The sequence below is a fragment of the Octopus bimaculoides genome, chromosome 5 (genome assembly GCF_046866305.1).
Source record: "Octopus bimaculoides isolate indiv1 chromosome 5, ASM4686630v1, whole genome shotgun sequence".
NCBI classification, from domain to species: domain Eukaryota; kingdom Metazoa; phylum Mollusca; class Cephalopoda; order Octopoda; family Octopodidae; genus Octopus; species Octopus bimaculoides.
The window spans coordinates 5,487,373-5,506,330 of record NC_142932.1 but is presented as its reverse complement, the minus strand read 5'-3'; the positions used below and the strand labels follow the sequence as shown (position 1 = coordinate 5,506,330).

Sequence of the window (18,958 nt, the reverse complement as noted above, 5' to 3'; positions counted from 1 at the left end):
AGTGTTTCTCATTAGAAAGATCTGCAAAGGAAAAAAGCAAATTGTTTTGTTTAATAAAATTAAACAGGTTTTAACTTTTCCAGTACCCTTTTTTATCTTCTCCCTGACTTGTCCAATACCCTATTTTATTTTCTCATTAACAAAGAGGGTACTTTTTTTTTTCTTTATGTGTGGTTGAGGGACCTGGTATTTGACAGTTTGGAAACCACTGACAGAGATTGGTTATGTAGTATGGTGTCTCATAAGTAATACTAGAGCTATGGGTGTATAGTTCTACGTAGAGGGGTTGAGAAAATAGATACTCGCTAGAGTTGATTCTTCTACCAATACATTTCCTTCAACTGTTGACCTTATGCCTTGTAAATTGTCACTTTTTTATCCCCAGTATGATTTGAATCTTTGTTCTGCATTTATCTTAACTCCTACCTACATCATACTTCAACTCCTATCATGCTAATTTGAATAAGGCATTAAATGAAACAAAAATTATTTTAGAGAGAGAATTTATCTATTTTAAAAAATCTTAGCTTTTTTGAAAATGGTCATATCAGTTTCATAAAATAATTTTTTTTAAAATTCTGTTAAAAGATGCTTTATCTTGTAGACCCCCAATTTCTTTTATAGTAACCTAAGGTTTGTCTGGAACTAATGAGGGGAAACGCTACTCTATGGTTCACTTTTATCTGTATTAAATGGCAGAGTATAAGATATTGAAATAGCATCTCCTGTATTGTAAATTCATATCTGCATTTCATTGTCCCCATACAAGTGGAAGACAAGCAGAAGTTGTTAGAGCTTTGGACTGAATGTCTTGTAATATTTCTTATGGCTCTCAGTGCCCTGTGTTCAAATCCCTCCAAAGTCAACTTTACCTTTCATTCTTTTAGAGTCCATAAAATAAAAGACTTGTTTAGGTTGGTGGATTGGCATAATTATGAGAGGGATAATTTGCAGTATCCCTTCTAGTTCATGATATTCTGAGTTCAAATTCCACTTGCTATTACTACCACCTTTCTCATTGCAGAGAAAACAGGGTTTTCGAGATGCAGCTAATGATGATGGGCCTCCTTTATCAGGTGGATCAACTTCTTGGATGCATTATTATGCTTGAATACAGACCCTGCACTAAAGTGGGATAAACACTTGGACAGAAAATTGTTTCTATGCATTAAATTAATTTTGCATTCTTCTGTTAACTTGACTTTTGATATTATGTACTTGATATACAGGAATTTTTAACTGAAATAGATTGGTGTACTGTTGCATGGTTGGGTCATTGGTGACTAAACCAGCACCCCCACTGGGCTTGCCTGCTGAGGAAGGTTTCTAGAAACCCAGTAGGAGTAAAAACAAGTCCTGTCAAAAAAGATAGATGAATCTAGTGTGGGTTCAACTTTCTAGCAATAGCACAGGTCCTCAAAAATTCTGGGTTGGTATCTGGCATGCTGGAAGACCACTGAGAGTGAGACACTCTTTAGCTTTCGTTAAAGCATATCTCTAGAACCTGATTCAAACCCAGGCTATGTCTGTTCTGATAATCAGCAGTGACTTTGTCAGCAAATCCTCTGCAACGGTCAATAATCAATGGCAAGATGAGCTGCTATGGATCACACTACCCCAAAGTGACCAGGGACCACATGTGAACTGAGATTCCCACTGAAACTTCAAACTTGAACTCTACACCTCAACAATGAATGACGACTATGGTGTCTGCACTATCCAACATGCTTGCTCTCCCAGTGGGGCATTTGTCCATCAGATATGGTCAGCGTTGACTTTAAGAGTAAAACTATGACAAGTATATATATTTTTTTTATTGTTTGCAGTGTCTGTGCTTATTAACTTGTTACAGCAACTTAGACAAATGCTCTGGTTGTTACTTTACTGATACTTTATATCCAGTCACAGTACTTGACAATATACTGTGGGATGTCCCAGATCAGATTGAACTTTGATAATTTGGGTTGCTGGTCAAACATTGATCAGCCTATGCCTGTTCTATAAATAGAAAAGAAGTAAGCTGATTGACAAGAACTACTCAATAACACCAACAACAAGCAATATTTAAATACCTAAAACCAGTTACACAATTATACAATGCTGACTAATCATTAACATAAGCAGAAGCTTATCTCATTAATTTAAAATTTATGACCAGCTATATTATTACTCCTCCTCCTTAATCTGACTGTGGTGAGCACTATAATTTAGTTAGTAACATCTTGGTGAAGAAACAGTTTTTTAGGACCTGTTTGATTTCTGATTGAAGCAATATTTCAATTACTGTCAATGCATTTGTTTGTTAATCTTTTTATCAGGAGGGAAAACAATACCCATGATTCTTTCAAGACTGTTGTGAAAAAGTAAAATATGCTCAAACTGAAGACATATCCCAAATGCTTACAACAGAGTGGACTCTATAAAGCCACCCAAGGTGCCAGGTGTTTATGTTAAACTAGGTGATAGGTTAAGTCTATTACCTAAATGCCTGCAGCAGGATTTGAACATAGAGCAGAAAGAGCTGAAGCAAATAACACGTAGATGTTCTTACAGTTCTGCTTATTCATTGCCTTGTATGGGTATTTTTTATTGATCCTAAAAGGATAACAAGCAAAATTAACCTTGATGGAATTTGATTGCAAAGAGCAGAGAGTTGGAAACAAATACCATGAGATATTCTATCCAACACTATAATAACATTGTTGAAATCAATATTGGTGATCACCAATTGATGGCAAAGAATCAATTCTATTTTACAAGTGTGTTGGGATAAATATATTATTTTTTTTTTTGTAAATAGATCAGAAAATTACTATTAATGCTCTGAGTGACTTAATATTGCTTTTTTATGGTCATTTCCACCTCTATTGATACTTGACTATATTGATCTTTCCTCCAGTTATTTAATGTTGATACATAGTTGTATGGATACAGAGTTTACTTTGTTATCAGGTGGTCTTGTGTTCTATTTCATTGAGTGACTCGTGTCTCTTTTACTATTGTCTTATAAGTAATCTGATAGACAAAACTGTTTGGAGCCCATTGTATGTATGTATACATATCCTCAACATTTAACATCTACATTCCATGCTGGTATGGGTTGGATGGCTCCAAGGACTGCATGTTCCAATGTGTGATTTTGTCATGCTTTCTATGGATGGATGCTCTTCCTAACACCAACCACTTTATAGTATGTACCAGGCGCTTTTCTCATGCCACCAACAATTGTGAGGTCACTATGCAGCTTGCATGCCTACAGATCCCAAGGTGAGGAACTTTGTGCTAGTAGATGAGGGTTAAGGTATGAAAGAAGTGGGCAAGACAGAGCAAGTTCTTGTAGGGGATCTACATAGCTATTCACATTTAGGAGAGAGAAATGAATTAGTAGTAGCTGTAAAGAGATAATGATGTCTTCAGGTGGAACCTCAATGTACGAAGTGAGAGGTGATGTGTGTGTGTATATTTACATTCCTACTTCCTGGGATCGTTGTAATCGACTAGCCCCCTCCTCCAAAATTTCAGGCCTTGTGCCTATAGTAGAAAGGATTATTATTATTATTATTAAGATGGCTAGCTATCAGAATCATTAGTATGCCAGACAAAATGCTGCTAAGCATTTTGGCTATCCTTATGTTCTGAGTTCAAATTCTGCTATGGTCAACTTTGCCTTCCATCCTTTCAAAGTCGATGAAATAAGCACTAGTTGAGCACTGGAGTCAATGTAATCAACTGACTATTTTCCTCTTGCAAATTTCAGGCCTTCTGCCTATTTTAGAAACAATTATTATTTTTCTTTTTACTTCAACTAACCAAAACTAAGCCATCCTATAGTACCTGCCACATCATTATCATTTGATATCCATGTTCCATACTGATGTGGATTGGATGGTTTGACAGGATTTGACGTGTCCAAGGACTGCATCATATTCTACAATTTACAGCATGTACCATGCACTTTTTCATGCCACCAGCACTATTGAAGTTACCATGCAACTCCCAAGACTACAGAACCAGGGGGAGGGGTATTTATGTGAGACAAGGAGTTAAAGTATGAAGGAAGGAGAGGAAGGAGGGGCAAGCAGAGTCTTGTAGAGGAGCTACATAGTTACTTATCTTTAGGAGAGAATGAAAGTGATCAATAGAAACTGCAAGTCCTGGTGGCTTTTCAAGGTACAAGGTGAGTAGAAGTGTGTTGGCACAGTGGAATTAGGGAAGTGGGTACTTGCAAGAGTGTATGGAGGGACCAAGACATGAGAGGATGGAAGGCAGGCAACAACTTAATACTGAGAAGGATTGAAGGTTGGATACAGGGAGTGATGGATAATCTATGATGCAGGAGTTGGGGAAGGCAAAATGTAGAAAAAATTAAGGGAGGAGATAGAGGGGCAAAATGCCATAGAAGGTGATATACATCTCCATCAATTTTAGTCTGTCACTCAATTCCTAATTGAAGCCATTTACATAAAAATTTCAGTCTTTCAGTATGTAATGTTCACCAACCCATAGAAGAAACATGTAACAATATGACCCTCTTCTTAAAAACAGCAACCTCTCAGGCCTTGCCAATTACTGCCCTTCTGCTATTCATTCAGCAGACCAAAGGTAATGTAGACAATTATAAAGTACCTCTTTTATTAGCTTGAATCTTTTCCTCTTTTGAATGACCAGTACAGTTTCTAGAAATTCATATCTACAAAGTTGCTATGTCACTATTTGAAAGATGTCTTTTTCAAGATCTCTTCTTATGAAAGTAATATATGTCCAGCATGAGACTTCTAGGAAGTATATGGATGAGACACCTGTAGCAGAAATAAGAATAATGGGTGTGAGATTTTGTGTTAAACACATCTGCAAAGTCCATTAATCTTCAGAAGGAAGAGTGGGATACACAACTCAACTTTGAGGTACATTAGAATTTATGAAGTGTAGATCAAAGAGAGTCCCATGAAACCAATGAGTAATGGAGTAGTCCAAAATTCTGATCCAAGAAATTAGACAGATGAAGACTATACATGAGCAATGTAACTGAAGCCAGACATGAATCTAAGGGTTTGCTTATGCTGAAGATACAAGAACAGAGATCAGTAGATATGATTTACAGAAACTGTACTGGTCATCCAAATGAGAAATAGACAGGTGCTTGTTTCCATTACCTTTGGGCTGTTAGAGTGAAGCAGTAGGTTAGTAATTGGCAGGGCCAGAGGGATTTCTGTTTTTGAGAAAAGTCTGAACCTTAATTTACAATTCTTTTGCCTATAGCATTCAGTACATCACTCCTTAGCATTTTTATCCAATTTCATGCAAATGAGTTATTTCCCTTAACTCGCTTTAAAAAAAATAATTAAATTTACCATGTCCATTTTACAAGAGAAAGTGAAGATTCATGATTTTCCTTTGGAAAGATACAGCAGTTGTTTCCTGTTGCCGTCTGCTGTTTTATTTACAACTGTCATGAGCAAACTGCAGCCTGTGGGATTTTCTGAATGGCACACCATCGAAAAATTACCTTGCATCTTTTAAAGTAGTACAGCCTGACGATGAACCATGTCTCATGCAGCTTTACTACCCAAGAAAGATTGCCCATGCTCGATTTACAGTTTACTCTGCTAATTTCCAGCTCTCCTAAGCTTACTCTTGAGGCACAGAGCCTATTTGACCTTAAGGCAAGGTTACTGGTTCACGTGACCTCAAAGTATGTCCATACATCAGTGGGTCTGTGTAATACATGTCAAAGGTCCAGCTCTCTTCAGAGTCCTATGACCCGTGAAGCCCTAGGCAACTTACCCAGTGTGCCCATGCTTTAAGTTGGCCCTGCTCGCCACCAGATGCAGTTGATCAATCAAGATTAAACAGACTGTTCTCTGTTTAATGAGGTCTAATAAATTGAAATATATTCATAGTTGTCTGTTGCTTTCAGACAATGATCAGATTTTCTTCTAAACATGTAAATTAATTTTGGGAGATAGAATTTTAATCTGTTGAAATATCTCCTTTCTTTTTTCCTTTGAGGGTCGCTAAAATTTCCGGCAGATTTGTTTTCTTTCCCCGGCTAAGAGGGAAATTTCAGTGAAGACATTCTTTTGCGTACGTCATTTAGTATTTACTCTTACACTCTAGCGATTTTGGTTAGTGTTGTCATATGGTTATGACAACTCTATAAAAATTCTTTTCAAAAATGCTTAACACACAGGTGGAACGTCAAACGTTTGTATTCTGCTTGGTTCTACGAAGCCAGCTATATTCACTTGTGTATGTATGTATGTCTATTAGATTAACGAGAGAAAGAAATGCAATCTTAAGAGCGTGCATAAATTTCCAATGACATCAACGATGCATTCGAAAAGAGTTGAAACTATAATCAGTCGAAAACTGAATCGAGACTTCCCTTTCATTTACTCTACAGTCTTAGTACCACTACTGCTGTAACTGACTGCTTGATAAAACCGTTACTGCTAAATGTTAATGAATGCTGTTTATCCAGGCTGCAACAACCAGCATTACGTTTCGTTTCTGCATTTAGCAAGCAGGAATTCTATTATTATTGCAGCTATATGAGCAATAAGCTGCTGCTTTCTGCACTCTATCACATCTGGTAACTAAAATGATATGGGAGCTATCAAGGGAGCTTCTAGCTGGTCGTTTGACCTGTTAGATATAGCGACAAAATTTCCTTTCACTTATGCCCTACTGACTTAAAAATTATATGTAGGATTAGATTGGATAGTGTGGTATTAGATACATGATTAAACATTTTTTTAAATTACGAGGTCATTGCTGGAATGCTTATGATCATTGGGTCTGCTCGATCGCTGCTTCACAAAAGGTCTTCAGCATATTTCACTGCGGTGTTATTGACATTTCGCCTACCTGTAGAAACGAATTCTTCTAACCAGCCCCCTTCCTTCCTTCCTTCCCCCCACCCCACTTCTGTCGCTTTCCCTCCCTCTCTCAGTCACTTTGTCTTTTTTCGAGCTGGAAACACACTACCTGACACCTGACAGACATGGATAAACATTTTGATACCTGAAATAATTTTAAAATTAGAATTGTGTTGCTCATGCACGCATTGGTGCGACTGAGAAATTCTTCCGCTTTTGTAGTCAGTGTTATCAACCAGTGAGTGTTTAGCCCTGATAATTGTTCCTGGCAGCTAAATGAGCTCAGGTAAACCAACGGGATTTGAACTCCTGGACACACCTTATACACTTGACCATTCATTTCGCTCTCCATCTATATACACATGTACACTTGACGCAAAATAAAATTAAAATGGAAGTGCATGCGAATTATATACACGCATACATGCACGTGTACGTATTTTTTTTTTGAGTCAATGAGGGAGTCTCTAAGTGATTCGTCCATCTGCTTGCTTGAGCCCAATCAAATTTCCCTCAAATCATACACCTTGTTTTAAAAAGGGAAAGACATACTAACATGCCTAGAAAAAAAAAAGACAAAAAAAAATAATAACCTGGATGGCTCTCAATTTAATCAGGGCCGACTTAGGTTCTTTTCAAGAACAATATACTTACCGTTATTGTTTGGTATATTTCGACCCAGAGTAGAATATTCAAGCATAGTGACCTAGTTCCTATTATCAGTAAGAATCACTACGTTTTATGCCTATGGTTTTTATGAAAAGCATGCATGTCTCAAGGTTAAGTTAACAAGGATATAAAATATCTTTTGCACAATTATTTTCTACACACACATACACAAGATCTTAATTGTTTGATATAGTTTAGCGTAGAATCATTTAGCGCTTCGATTCTCAGCTGAAGTTATTTCTATTTGTTCTTCTTACTTATTTTCTTCAAGAGGGCATGAACACTACACAATCCCATTTCTTCCCAATTTTAATAATGAAGTTTGTTTCTGGGCGAATATTATGACAATTGTTATTTAAAATGTATTGAATCACACAGCTAGAATTTTTTTTAATTTTTTTTTACTTCCACTGCTTAATCACTCGGTAATATTTGTAATATAAGAGACACAAGTCTTTATTTGGTGTAAATGTAGGTTTGATATTCTATATAGATAAGCACACGGATCCCACATTATTGAATGATGAAAGAGAAATTCGTTTTAGAAGCTAAGTATGACAAAATTCCACTGGTTACGTAAAAGCGTACATGTGCCCTTGATATTACTCCAAATAAACATAGCCGTTTTCCACTTCGTTGCTACTGCTGCTGTTACTTTAATGTTACAGGTATCCCCCGAACTGTATCTGCGTATGTGTGTAATCTAGTAGTAGTAGTAGTAGTAGTATGAGGTTTCTAATAATTACAAACTATTTTTAGTGCGCCAGCTCACCTACTATACACAAATTCAAACCGTTTGTATGCGGGGATGGGGGGAGGGGAGGAGAAAATAACTCAAATCCAGATATTTCGGGTTTACTCACTGGTTGCAGTTATCTACTGCTAACCAATAGGAAGTATCGTTAGGTTTTTGTTTGTTTTTAATTTTTTTCCCCAGCTAATTTCATATACGTTGCCCATATATCAGTGTCTGTGTGTTGTCAGACGCATCGACTTTATTCGGCGACGTCTTAGTCCATATTTTTCATCTCAACGTTGTAGCATATGGCTCCTCTCTCTACTAAGACCGTCCCGGTGTCTTATTTGAAATATCAATCAGTGACTGTTTTACATCATCTTTCATATATTAGAGATTTCCGTTAGAAATATGCAGATGCCAATTCTTAAGAATCGAGGTTATATTAACTCACAGAGCTCTCCGAGGAAAAGGTAAGCTGGAAAACCCGTGTGTGTGTATGTATGTGTGTGTATATATATATATATATATATATATATATATATATATATATATATATATGATCTTGCTGTAATCGAAGTGTAATCGATTAGTGTTTTTCTTATGACGAAAATTTTTTAGATTTAAGCTTGATTGTATATGTTATTAGTGTTCTATGTACGTATATTTGTGTGTGTGTTTGCATGCACGTTCTTTTTAACTTCTCGTTTAACTTGCTAGAATCTAGGTAAATGCGATAGTATTTGTTGCTTTTTAGATACGCTTGACAGCGAGGATCATTTTTTTCCCTTCCTTCTCAATCAATTTTATAGTTCTGTGGTTTTATTTTAAAATTCTATATTTGGTATAAACCTCATTCACCAATGAATAAGAAAAAAAAATAATGGTTTCAATCGATTTCTATTTAGTGGTTGATTGCATGTGTCTGTATGTATGCATGTATGTCTGTTTTGTCTTATGCAACAAGCTAGATTTGATCCATGGACATCACTTTTGCAGTGTACGACCTTGCCGATGTCCCGTGCACGCATCAAATGTGTGCATTTTTTATGCATGCATCTGTGTACATTTTGGCGCTCACATTAGGAATCTCTTCATACTGTGGTCGTTCGACTTGCTGTAAATAGCAGCCACATTTCCCTCAGGTTACATACGACCATCTTTAAAAAATATATATATATACCTATGTGGTCCAATATACTCTATGAACACGATCGGAATGCCTTTGATCCTTGGACTGTTCTATCAAGGTTGACGGGATGCTAAACAATTGCAGCTATTTGTAAACGCATGAAAGTCAAAAATTCGGCAATCTTTGCCAAAATTCCGTTTAAAATACTTAAAATAGATCTGGTGCTTCGAAATCTTAGTCTTTTATCGTTTTTAAAATATCACTGATGGCTACATTTTGATATTCATCTTTCAGTTTTCCTTATTTATTTTGCTTCCACTGTGTTCTTATTTTTAATTTGGTAAATTAATCTCCAATTTTCTCTCTCTGCTGATTTCCAAAGTTTCTATATTATAAATATTCATTTTTCAACATTCGATCAATTTTACATTTGTGACCGAAATAACTGTTTTCAAATGTATTAATCCTTTATAATGATTGTTATACATAGGCAATCTCTAGGAATATAATCTGTCTTTTATATACATACACTGAGTGTGGAACTATCAATGTGTATGGGAAATATTTTCTTGTGGATCTTTAATCGGAAAATTCTAGGTTAAGTCAACGTGATCATTTACATACTCTCTCTCCGTCCAATCTGCCTCATTCATTCATACATACACACACACACACACACATATACATACATATATATATACTCACACACACGTACGTTTGGAATCACTTGTTCATCCAGGCATTGATTTTTAAACCCCCACCCCTCCAACATATTTTAATATACTTAAAAAAAAAAAAACGGCAGCCAGGTTTGTTTTGGCCATCAATTTCAGAATCAGTAAATTCTGTTATTTCTAATTAGAAACTCCCTTCTACCATGTATGCGATTACAAACATATTTATATAAAGTACCTTTTAATTTGTATATAGATATACTTCGTTTGCATTTGAAACGTAAAAATGAATATATGCTTGCATTTGAAATTTTACTTTCATCCTCACTTAGAAAATTTAAAAAGCTGTTCATTAAAATTTTTTTATTCTTTTAGTTGATGCTTTCATTATTGAATACATTCCTATTTTTGTATGTAATTTTTATATTGTTTTAAAAAATTATTTAAAATTTTTTCCTGTTTTTTTTTTTTCTATTTATTTATTTTGCATTTTCTGATCATGGATGTATTCAAAACCAGAATCATAATAGCGTCTTTTTCTTGCAGAAAAAAAGGGGGGGGGGGCTAAAAGAAATAGAAGAGGGAAATGTTAACAAAATCCAAGCTTAAACGTTTGAATAAACGAAAAGAAAAGGCATACTCTTTACATTAAGTAGAATATATGTGTTTTAGTATTTTTTGTCAGGTATGGGTTAATGATGCACTGAATGACAGGTATGGGTTAATGATGCACTAATTGAAACTTCTCAGTGTCAGCAAACAAAACTCTAGCAGGTAATTCTTACTACCTGTCAAGCAGGAGAATATGTCAAGAAATTAAGGATCAGTTGCACATAATTTACAAGCTTATGGGAGAAATTTAGTTATTATATACAGACAAGGGACATATTTCGGTTAGATTAGACTTCGTCAGCTTAGTCTACTCAATACTGCTGTGATCAACTGACAGTAGTTTTAACATATAGTGAGTTAAGATACGGAAGAATTTTGACCAGTATAATTGGCATGATTAATGAAAGCCAATATAAGTGAATTGTACTATGCTGATAAGGTTCATAAGCCTGAAAACTGTTTATAGCTGTTCCTCTCTTTGCAAAGATCATATCTTTTCCTTGTGTATGTAAATTTCTTTTTTTTTTCTTTTTTTGCGTCCTTTTTTTAAAGCCTAGCCAGGCTCATGGGCCCGGTTTCTATGGCTTGTGTGTTCACCATCTGGACGGGATGCCAGTCCATCGCAAAGTTATTCAAGAAACAAGAAGAAAGTGTGAGCGAAAGTTGGAGCGAAAGAGTACAACAGGGGTCGTCACCACCCCCCTGCCGGAGCCTCGTGGAGCTTTAGGTGTTTTCGCTCAACACAACACCCGGTCTGGGAATCGAAACCGTGATCCTCCGACCGCGAGTCCGCTGCCCTAACCACTGGGCTATTGCGCCTCCACATAGTATGTAAATTAATAACGGTAAAATTAATTTCTTCCAATTATCTCTTTACTTTTAGTGTCGCTAATAATTATCTAGATAGATAGATAGATAATTATTAGCTACACTAAAAGTAAAGGAGAGATAATTGGAAGAAATTAATTTTACAGTATTAATTTACGTTATACACACACATATCTCATTCTCTTTTCTCTTGTACTTGTTTCAGTAAAAAAAAAAAATATATATATATATATATATATATATATATATATATATATATATATATATCCTTTTGAAAGCTTCGAATATTGATTTCCTGACTCCAACATATCTACATATGTTTTTATATATATATATATATATATGTATATAAATATAAACGGGGAATTTCATTCAGTACATTTCTTATCTTACCCCTGCCACTGATTGACGCGAGTTATTTCCCTTCGTTCTTTTTCTTATGCAAATTATCCAGGCCAAATATCCAAGCAAAAGGAATAAAATTTTTAATTTATTAAAACAGGCTTGAGTATACTACACAATTGAGGCTCATTAAGACAGAAACGCCCACAGCTGTCCCTTTTACGGTAAACAAAGATTTGATTTCCCTGCTAAACGTGGAAATAAATTTTGTGGGATTCTTAATTTCTTCAAATTCTACCGTTTACTTTGAGAGTCGCTTACAATTATCACTAGATATATAAATATATCTATGTAATTATGCACTTTTTTTTTTATAAATGACCTGATAGTATTGTAACTTCCCAAGACTCTTCGACACTTGGGGCCTCTGGGCATCTTCCAACCATACAAGTTTTATTTGTCCGTTGTTAGGAAAAATGGAATCGATCTGGCTAGTTTCTGGTCATGTTAGACTTTCATCAGAGAAAAATAAATATCTATCTTCTGTCCACTGAAAGATTAGTATCTTATAGTTATATATTATAAGTAACACTCTCAACCACAGCTTAATTGGTTCGTCGTCTAAGTTGCTTATCAGGATATGTACTGATGTTGTTTGCAACTCCAACAGAGTCGTTCTATCTAACTTTAGCTAAAATCTTAAACTAGCACCAAGCGACATAACTCCAGATGTGTACCTCTTCCCCCAACTTTATGAAAAGTAGTTATTTTTCAACGAAATTTTACAGCAAATACGTTTCAGATAATGAAGATTGCTATTATATCAGAATTCTCCGACCCCATCCCCTAATATTTATTCACATCAAATTCCGACATCTACACCGTTTGAAACGTATCTGTAGAATATTTTATTTAAAGATATCCAGTATTTAGAAAGTTATGATGAAATAAATCCGGATGTAAATATTGGGATTTCCTGCGAAAACTTTTTTCTGGGGATATGAGGGGAGTTTCGAAACTCTTCTTTTCGTCTTTCAGAAAGAAAGTCGTGGTCGGAATACACATTTGTAGTTATACCCATTTAGCTCGGTGAAAAACTTTTACTAGACGTGTCTGTGGTGGTATAAAATAGATGTATGAATCATGTCGACATAATACTTAGCTTTTTTGGAGGTGGGGGGATATTTCGAAGCGTGTTATGTAATATTGAAAGTGAAACTGTCCGCTATCGAAGTCCTTAAAGCCATATTGATATAAAATACCGGTCAATGTAAAGATCTTCACCCGTGAACAAAAAAAAAAAAATAATAATAATAAACCAGCCTACTGGGTGCTAACAAGTATGTAGAAAACGAATATGAAAAAAAAAAATTGCGCTAACGACCTTAGAGGGGGGCGGCGCTTTCGGAAACTTCACAAGATCCGATTTTTTCGTCATAACTTACGGTAAAATGGATATATATTGATTCTTTTTACGGAATCTGTTTTGTTTTTTTGTTTTTTTGTTATGGATGATCCGATTCTGAAAAAAAAAATTCAAAATTTCAATTGCCCCCCCTCACCTTATTTTTCATTTTTTTTTTTTTTGCGAAATACGTAGAAAAATACTAAGATTACGATTCTCAAAAAAATTTATTTGTAAAATTTCAATCTCCTCATCTTCCTGCAAAGATTTCTTTCAGAGTAATTTCCCGCAGTAATATGACAAAGTAATTCAGGTGAAATTAAAGTGGGGGGGGGGGGGGGTTAACATTTTTTAAAGCTTTTTTTTTTTTCTTTCAATCAATCTACGTGGGAAACTACAGAGATTAAGAATATGGAAAAAATAAAAATAAATTTTAATTTCAAATTTTTTTTTATGAAAAACTCCGACCTAAAATTCCTCTCACCGCCATCCCGCTGTATAAAAGTGAAAATGAACGGTTTTGTCTATTTCACCTGAATTACTTTGTCATATTACTGCGGGAAATTACTCTGAAAGAAATCTTTGCAGAAAGGTGAGTAGATTGATTACATTGTTATCGCAGTTTTGTGAGATTTGGCTATTATTTCTAGCATGTGGCTAGCCTGCTTGAAGGCCTGAAGTATATATATTTTTTTCAGAATCGTAATCTTCGTATTTTTCTACGTATTTCGCAAAATAAAATAAAAAAATTTTAATCCGGAAAAAGTGAAGGAAAAATGAGGGAGGAGGGGGAATTGAAGTTTTGAAAATGCGATTTGTGAAATTTTTTTTTTCTTTCAGAATCGGATCTTCCATAACCAAAAACGTGGGATTCCGTAAAAAAAAAATAATAAAATCAATATATATCCATTTTACCGAAAGTTATGACGGGAAAAATCGGATCTTGTGAATTTTCAGAAAGTCCTCTCCCTGGGTCGTTAGCGCAATTTTTTCTTTTATATTCGTTTTCTACATACTTGTTAACACCCCAGCAGGCTGGTTTATTTATTTTTTGTTCACAGCTGAAGATCTTTATATTGACCAAAATATCTTACCGGTTTAATCCTTGAGACTGAAATAGTGTTTTAAATATAGGTTTCGGACCTAAAATAAATGAAAGTTTTTTTTTTTTTTTTTCTTTTTTTTTTTTTTCTTTCTTGAATATAAATGTACTTGTCATTCATCCTGGTGCTAAAAAGCTTTTCCATATCCGAATTACTTCAACAGGCTCCATCGTTGGCTCGTTATTATAGTTAGTCACTCTCGAGGTGGTTGGTAAGTGATGTATCATTATGATTACAAAAATTACTGTACTGTTTTAAAGGAGAGAGATTCGATGTCATCATGTTTTTCACTTTTTAACGACTAATAAATATATTCTTTGGCTTCGTATGTATGTACCTAAAAAACAGGTTGAAAGTGTAAACTCGTATTTGTCGTTCAACCATAGAAAAAAATCAGATATAAAATTGCCAATCGTTATTTCGTTGTCACTTTCGCGTTTAAAAAGATATACTGTATTTAGAAAATGTTTGCGTTATAAATTGAACGTTTATTTTGCTAAAACTTTGTTACTCCATTTTCTAACTCCAACTTAATAAACCAAGTAAATTATAGATACAGTTGTAGAAATAACAGAAGTAGCTACGTAGTATTTTAATAATGATTTGTTAACATCAGCACAATACTATACTTGTTCGGGAAATGGATAGAATCGATAAAATTAACTTCTGTAGTATTTATTTTATAGATCGCCAAAGACTGAAAGTTAAAACTGATCTCGCAATACTTGACATTTTAAAAGCTGTCCCAACCTCGTGGGCAGAAAAAAATGTGAGTGGAGCACCTACACACACACACACAGAAAAAAGTTTGAAATTCCTGATAATTTTTTTCTGATTTTAACGACAAAAGTCGCATTCATTTTTTCTAGAAATTAATAAAGAAGTTACAATTTACGTCATCTCCATACAAAACTACATTTAAAAAAAAAATAATTATAATCTGGTGAAAATTTGAAATACTTCGAGTGGTGAGAAGAAATTCCACCAGATCCAAAAGGAGTAAATCCTCCACCACTTTTAAAAAGTATTCCTGAGTTTCATCTAACAGAATACGGATCTTGTTAAATTTCTTCCAACCACTTCAAGAGTTTCAATTTTTTTTTTTTTTTTTTCATATATTTATGATATTATGGTATTTACCATTTTCGTCGAAGATTTTTATTTTTCATATATAACACAAACATGTACATCTTTTGGAACATTATCATTTTATAAGATTTTGCAGGCAGATTTTTAAATTAACATAAACATTTATTTACTAGAGAACTTTCTAATTTGAAATACTTCAAGTGTTTAGGTGAAATTTGACCAGATCCCTTTGTTTATCTTTACTTCGAGGAACTGTTACTCCAAAACCCCACCAATTACGATTGTTTAACTCTAACGGCCGTCTCTTCGCTCGATCTTTTTCAGACGTGCTAATCACATTTTAGTAAGCATGCTGCAATGATCGCTAAAATAGTAGCACAGCATTTAGTAAATGTGTGGTTGATTGTGGTCTTGTTTAGTTTTTATTTGTGTCAGGTCACCTCGTTTCGGGGCCTGTTTGCTTTTCTTTATTTAGTTTATAAAATGATGTAATCTGGTAATTTCCCTTTGCTGTTGATTTTCCTGTTTTATTTTGGAATTCATGGCATTATCATACATACATATGCATACACCACCTACACACATCTATATGTATGTGTGTGTGTATATATATACTCTTTTACTCTTTTACTTGTTTCAGTCATTTGACTGCGGCCATGCTGGAGCACCGCCGATGAACTTGTTCCTCCAGTTTAGCAACTATTGTGTAATCTTATTACCGTAATTATAATAATGATTTTTTTCATTATTTTTCAATGAAATAGAAACAATTCTATTGTTTGTTTTTTATATTTTGACATTTGAAAGACTAATTTTTTGGGGTATGTGAATATTGTGTTTATACTTAATTTGCACGACTCAAATCCCATCGGATATTAGAAATCTTTCTCGGAAACTGGTGTTTTCAGTGTTTCCTCAGGGCATTCCTGAACGGAAGGAAAGTCAAATTCTCATTCATTCATTCACACACACACACACATATCCCCACCGATGTCACCATTTTCTTTCATCTTGCCATGGTCGATAAAATAAGAGTACCAGTCAAGTAACGTAGTCATCGTAATCGACTAACCCACTTCTCTCAAAATTGATATAATTTCCTTGTCGCCTGTGCCCCACTGAAATGAATTCACAATCGATACCAGTCAATACTGTACATAGGATTAACTTTGCTTTTCGTTTTCTCAGGAGTTGATAAAAGAAAAAAGAACTGGTCAAATGACTTAGAAGTCTGTGGTCTTGTGCCAATGTTATTAAAATAAGAGTGGGGTGCATAACGATAAAAGTTATTGATCGCTGTGGTATTGAAGCTACGCCACTTCGTTTTTTCATTCAAATCAAGCTACATAAGTTTTGATCCTATTGGTTACAGCCATATCTGAAAATCGATCGCCTTATGTCAGTGTAAAAAATTATTTTATTCTAAGTAGTTTCAATCGTGCTCAAGTTTCTGAAACACTGAAAATGAGCTAACAGATTTTCGGAGTATTGTATTGTGAGACCAATCTCTGGATCAGCTAGATGGATGTGCTTTTACGTGCCACCGGCACGAGGGCCAGTCACACGGTACTGGCAACGACTACGATATTTTATATAATGGAAGAACCATTTAACTGGCCAGATCCAGCCTCTCACACCTACCCTACAATGTCGTTGTAAAAATAGACAATTACGTCATCGAAATTTCAAAGCTACAACATAATGTATGATTAATTCAAAACAATGTGAATAAATAAGCGTAACTAAGAATAATTTGAATGTTAAAGGGTTAAATGTTTCTTCCATTATATAACTGCTTCAAATTCAGCATTGAAAAATAAAATAAGTACTTGTAAGTCATTGGAATCATTCTTACAAAGTGACCATGACTCAAAAAAAAAAAAAAAAAAAATTACTAGAAATCTTTATTTCAAAACTGTTGTTTAAACCCAAGTTTGTCCTGAAAGGCATTTCAGACATCACCAATCCATCTTTTAATATTTTCAGGACTACATTGTCTAGTGGATGCTTTTTTTTTTTTTTTTCTTTTCTAGATGGTAGTGCGGTTTGAGAAAGATGTAGCTGCACTTTCTAATAGGTCGAATGACCATGTAAAGGCTCTCTTGGATCTAAAGAAGAGATGACAGCCATGCATTTCGCGGATGGAACAGATTCCATTTCGCAAAAGCATTAGATATATAATTGAAAAGAAATGTCTGCAACAAACAATCAAAACAAGATTATAAATTCTGTTCATGAGAAACTTATTAAAATTATTTTAAACAGTCTTTTATATTTAGTTCAATCAGTTAGTATAACTGTATAAGAGGATTTGAGTAGGGATTCTCTTTGTAATCAACCTTCACCTTTTTCTCGTAATAAATGACTCGTTTCTTTAAATTATTTCCCTTTTATATTGATGCTTGTGGAATTCATTGGAAATTCCAGGAATATTTCTGCTAATAATCAATACATGTGCTTCTGTTTATTATGTATTGCTATTGTCTTTAAATTCGTACTATCAAGTTTTAATAATGGTGAATGAATAATACTTGTTATAAATTTGAAGAATCTTATTTTTTGTGTGTAGTTTTAGAAAATAGTGATTGATCTGCTTTCTCTTTCTCTAACACATTCCATTCCAATCAGTTTTTAAGGAGGAATTCCTAAGTGTGAGTCACACATCTTTCATGAACTGCAACAATTCTGTTTCTGAAATACCATTTGTTACCTGTCTATTGCTTCCAGTCAATGAAAAACATGCCACAACAATCTGTTCATTTTAAGTTTCTTTATTCATTCATTTAGCACTTAATATGCAAAACTGAATATTTTTATTAATGTTTCTTAATCATAAGACCAGTTTTGTAGATGGAAAATAAGTTTAAAGAATGATATTTTTACTGTCCTTATTTTTTTTTTTTAATGTTTAGTATCTTCTTTTTTCTTTAAGAAATTTAGGCTTCTGTACACCTAGTTGGTTATGTTACTTTCTTTTGTAAAAAAACAGTGTTGTAAGAACACAAAGAATGTGAAGTAAAATAGCTACAACTGGGGTTAAAACTAGGTTACTTGTGCACTCAACTTATTTAGAGCTTATCTCTATATGCTATTAGTTAAATTAAATTATTTTGATGTGCATTTATTATTTTTATGTTTTTAATATCTAGTAGCACTTAGTAAAAGAGAAAACTTTGGTCAATATCAATTTTAATGCAAGGAAAATTAAATAGCTTCGGTGATTCATATCAGCATTTTGCTGGTACAAATGGCAACATTTGCCCTGGTGGGATTTGAACTTAAGCATAATGTGATATTGAACATGATAGGCATTGACATGGCTGTGTGGTAAGAAATTTGTTTCCCCCCCCCCCATGACTCCAGGTTCAATTCCACTGCATGGCACTTTGAACAAGTGTCTTCTATTATAGCTTTGAGCTGATCAAAACCTTATGAGTTTGGTAGGTGGAACCTGAATTTATGTGTGTGTCTTTGTGTTTGTCCCCCACCA

At 34.4% G+C, this 18,958-nt stretch overlaps 1 protein-coding gene across 50 annotated transcripts in view; it reads left to right on the top strand.

The window, feature by feature from the left end:
* The window catches only part of LOC106882136 (uncharacterized), a 104,425-nt gene that overhangs the window by 35,207 nt on the left and 50,260 nt on the right, over positions 1 to 18,958 (top strand). For 17 of the 50 annotated variants that reach the window (XR_016241827.1, XR_016241825.1, XR_016241826.1 and 14 more), the window contains exon 1: positions 8,506 to 8,756. The exons of 24 other annotated variants lie outside the window; for them this stretch is intronic. Coding sequence is in view for 4 of the 26 variants with exons in the window: in XM_089351951.1 (XP_089208077.1) it covers positions 8,695 to 8,756 (62 nt within the window). In the remaining 22 variants the exon portion in view is untranslated. Of the gene's footprint in view, positions 1 to 8,505; positions 8,757 to 13,803; positions 13,869 to 14,449; positions 14,591 to 18,958 lie in introns of those variants that run through there. 9 more of the 50 variants (XM_089351972.1, XM_089351952.1, XR_016241839.1 and 6 more) reach the window with 9 other exon arrangements.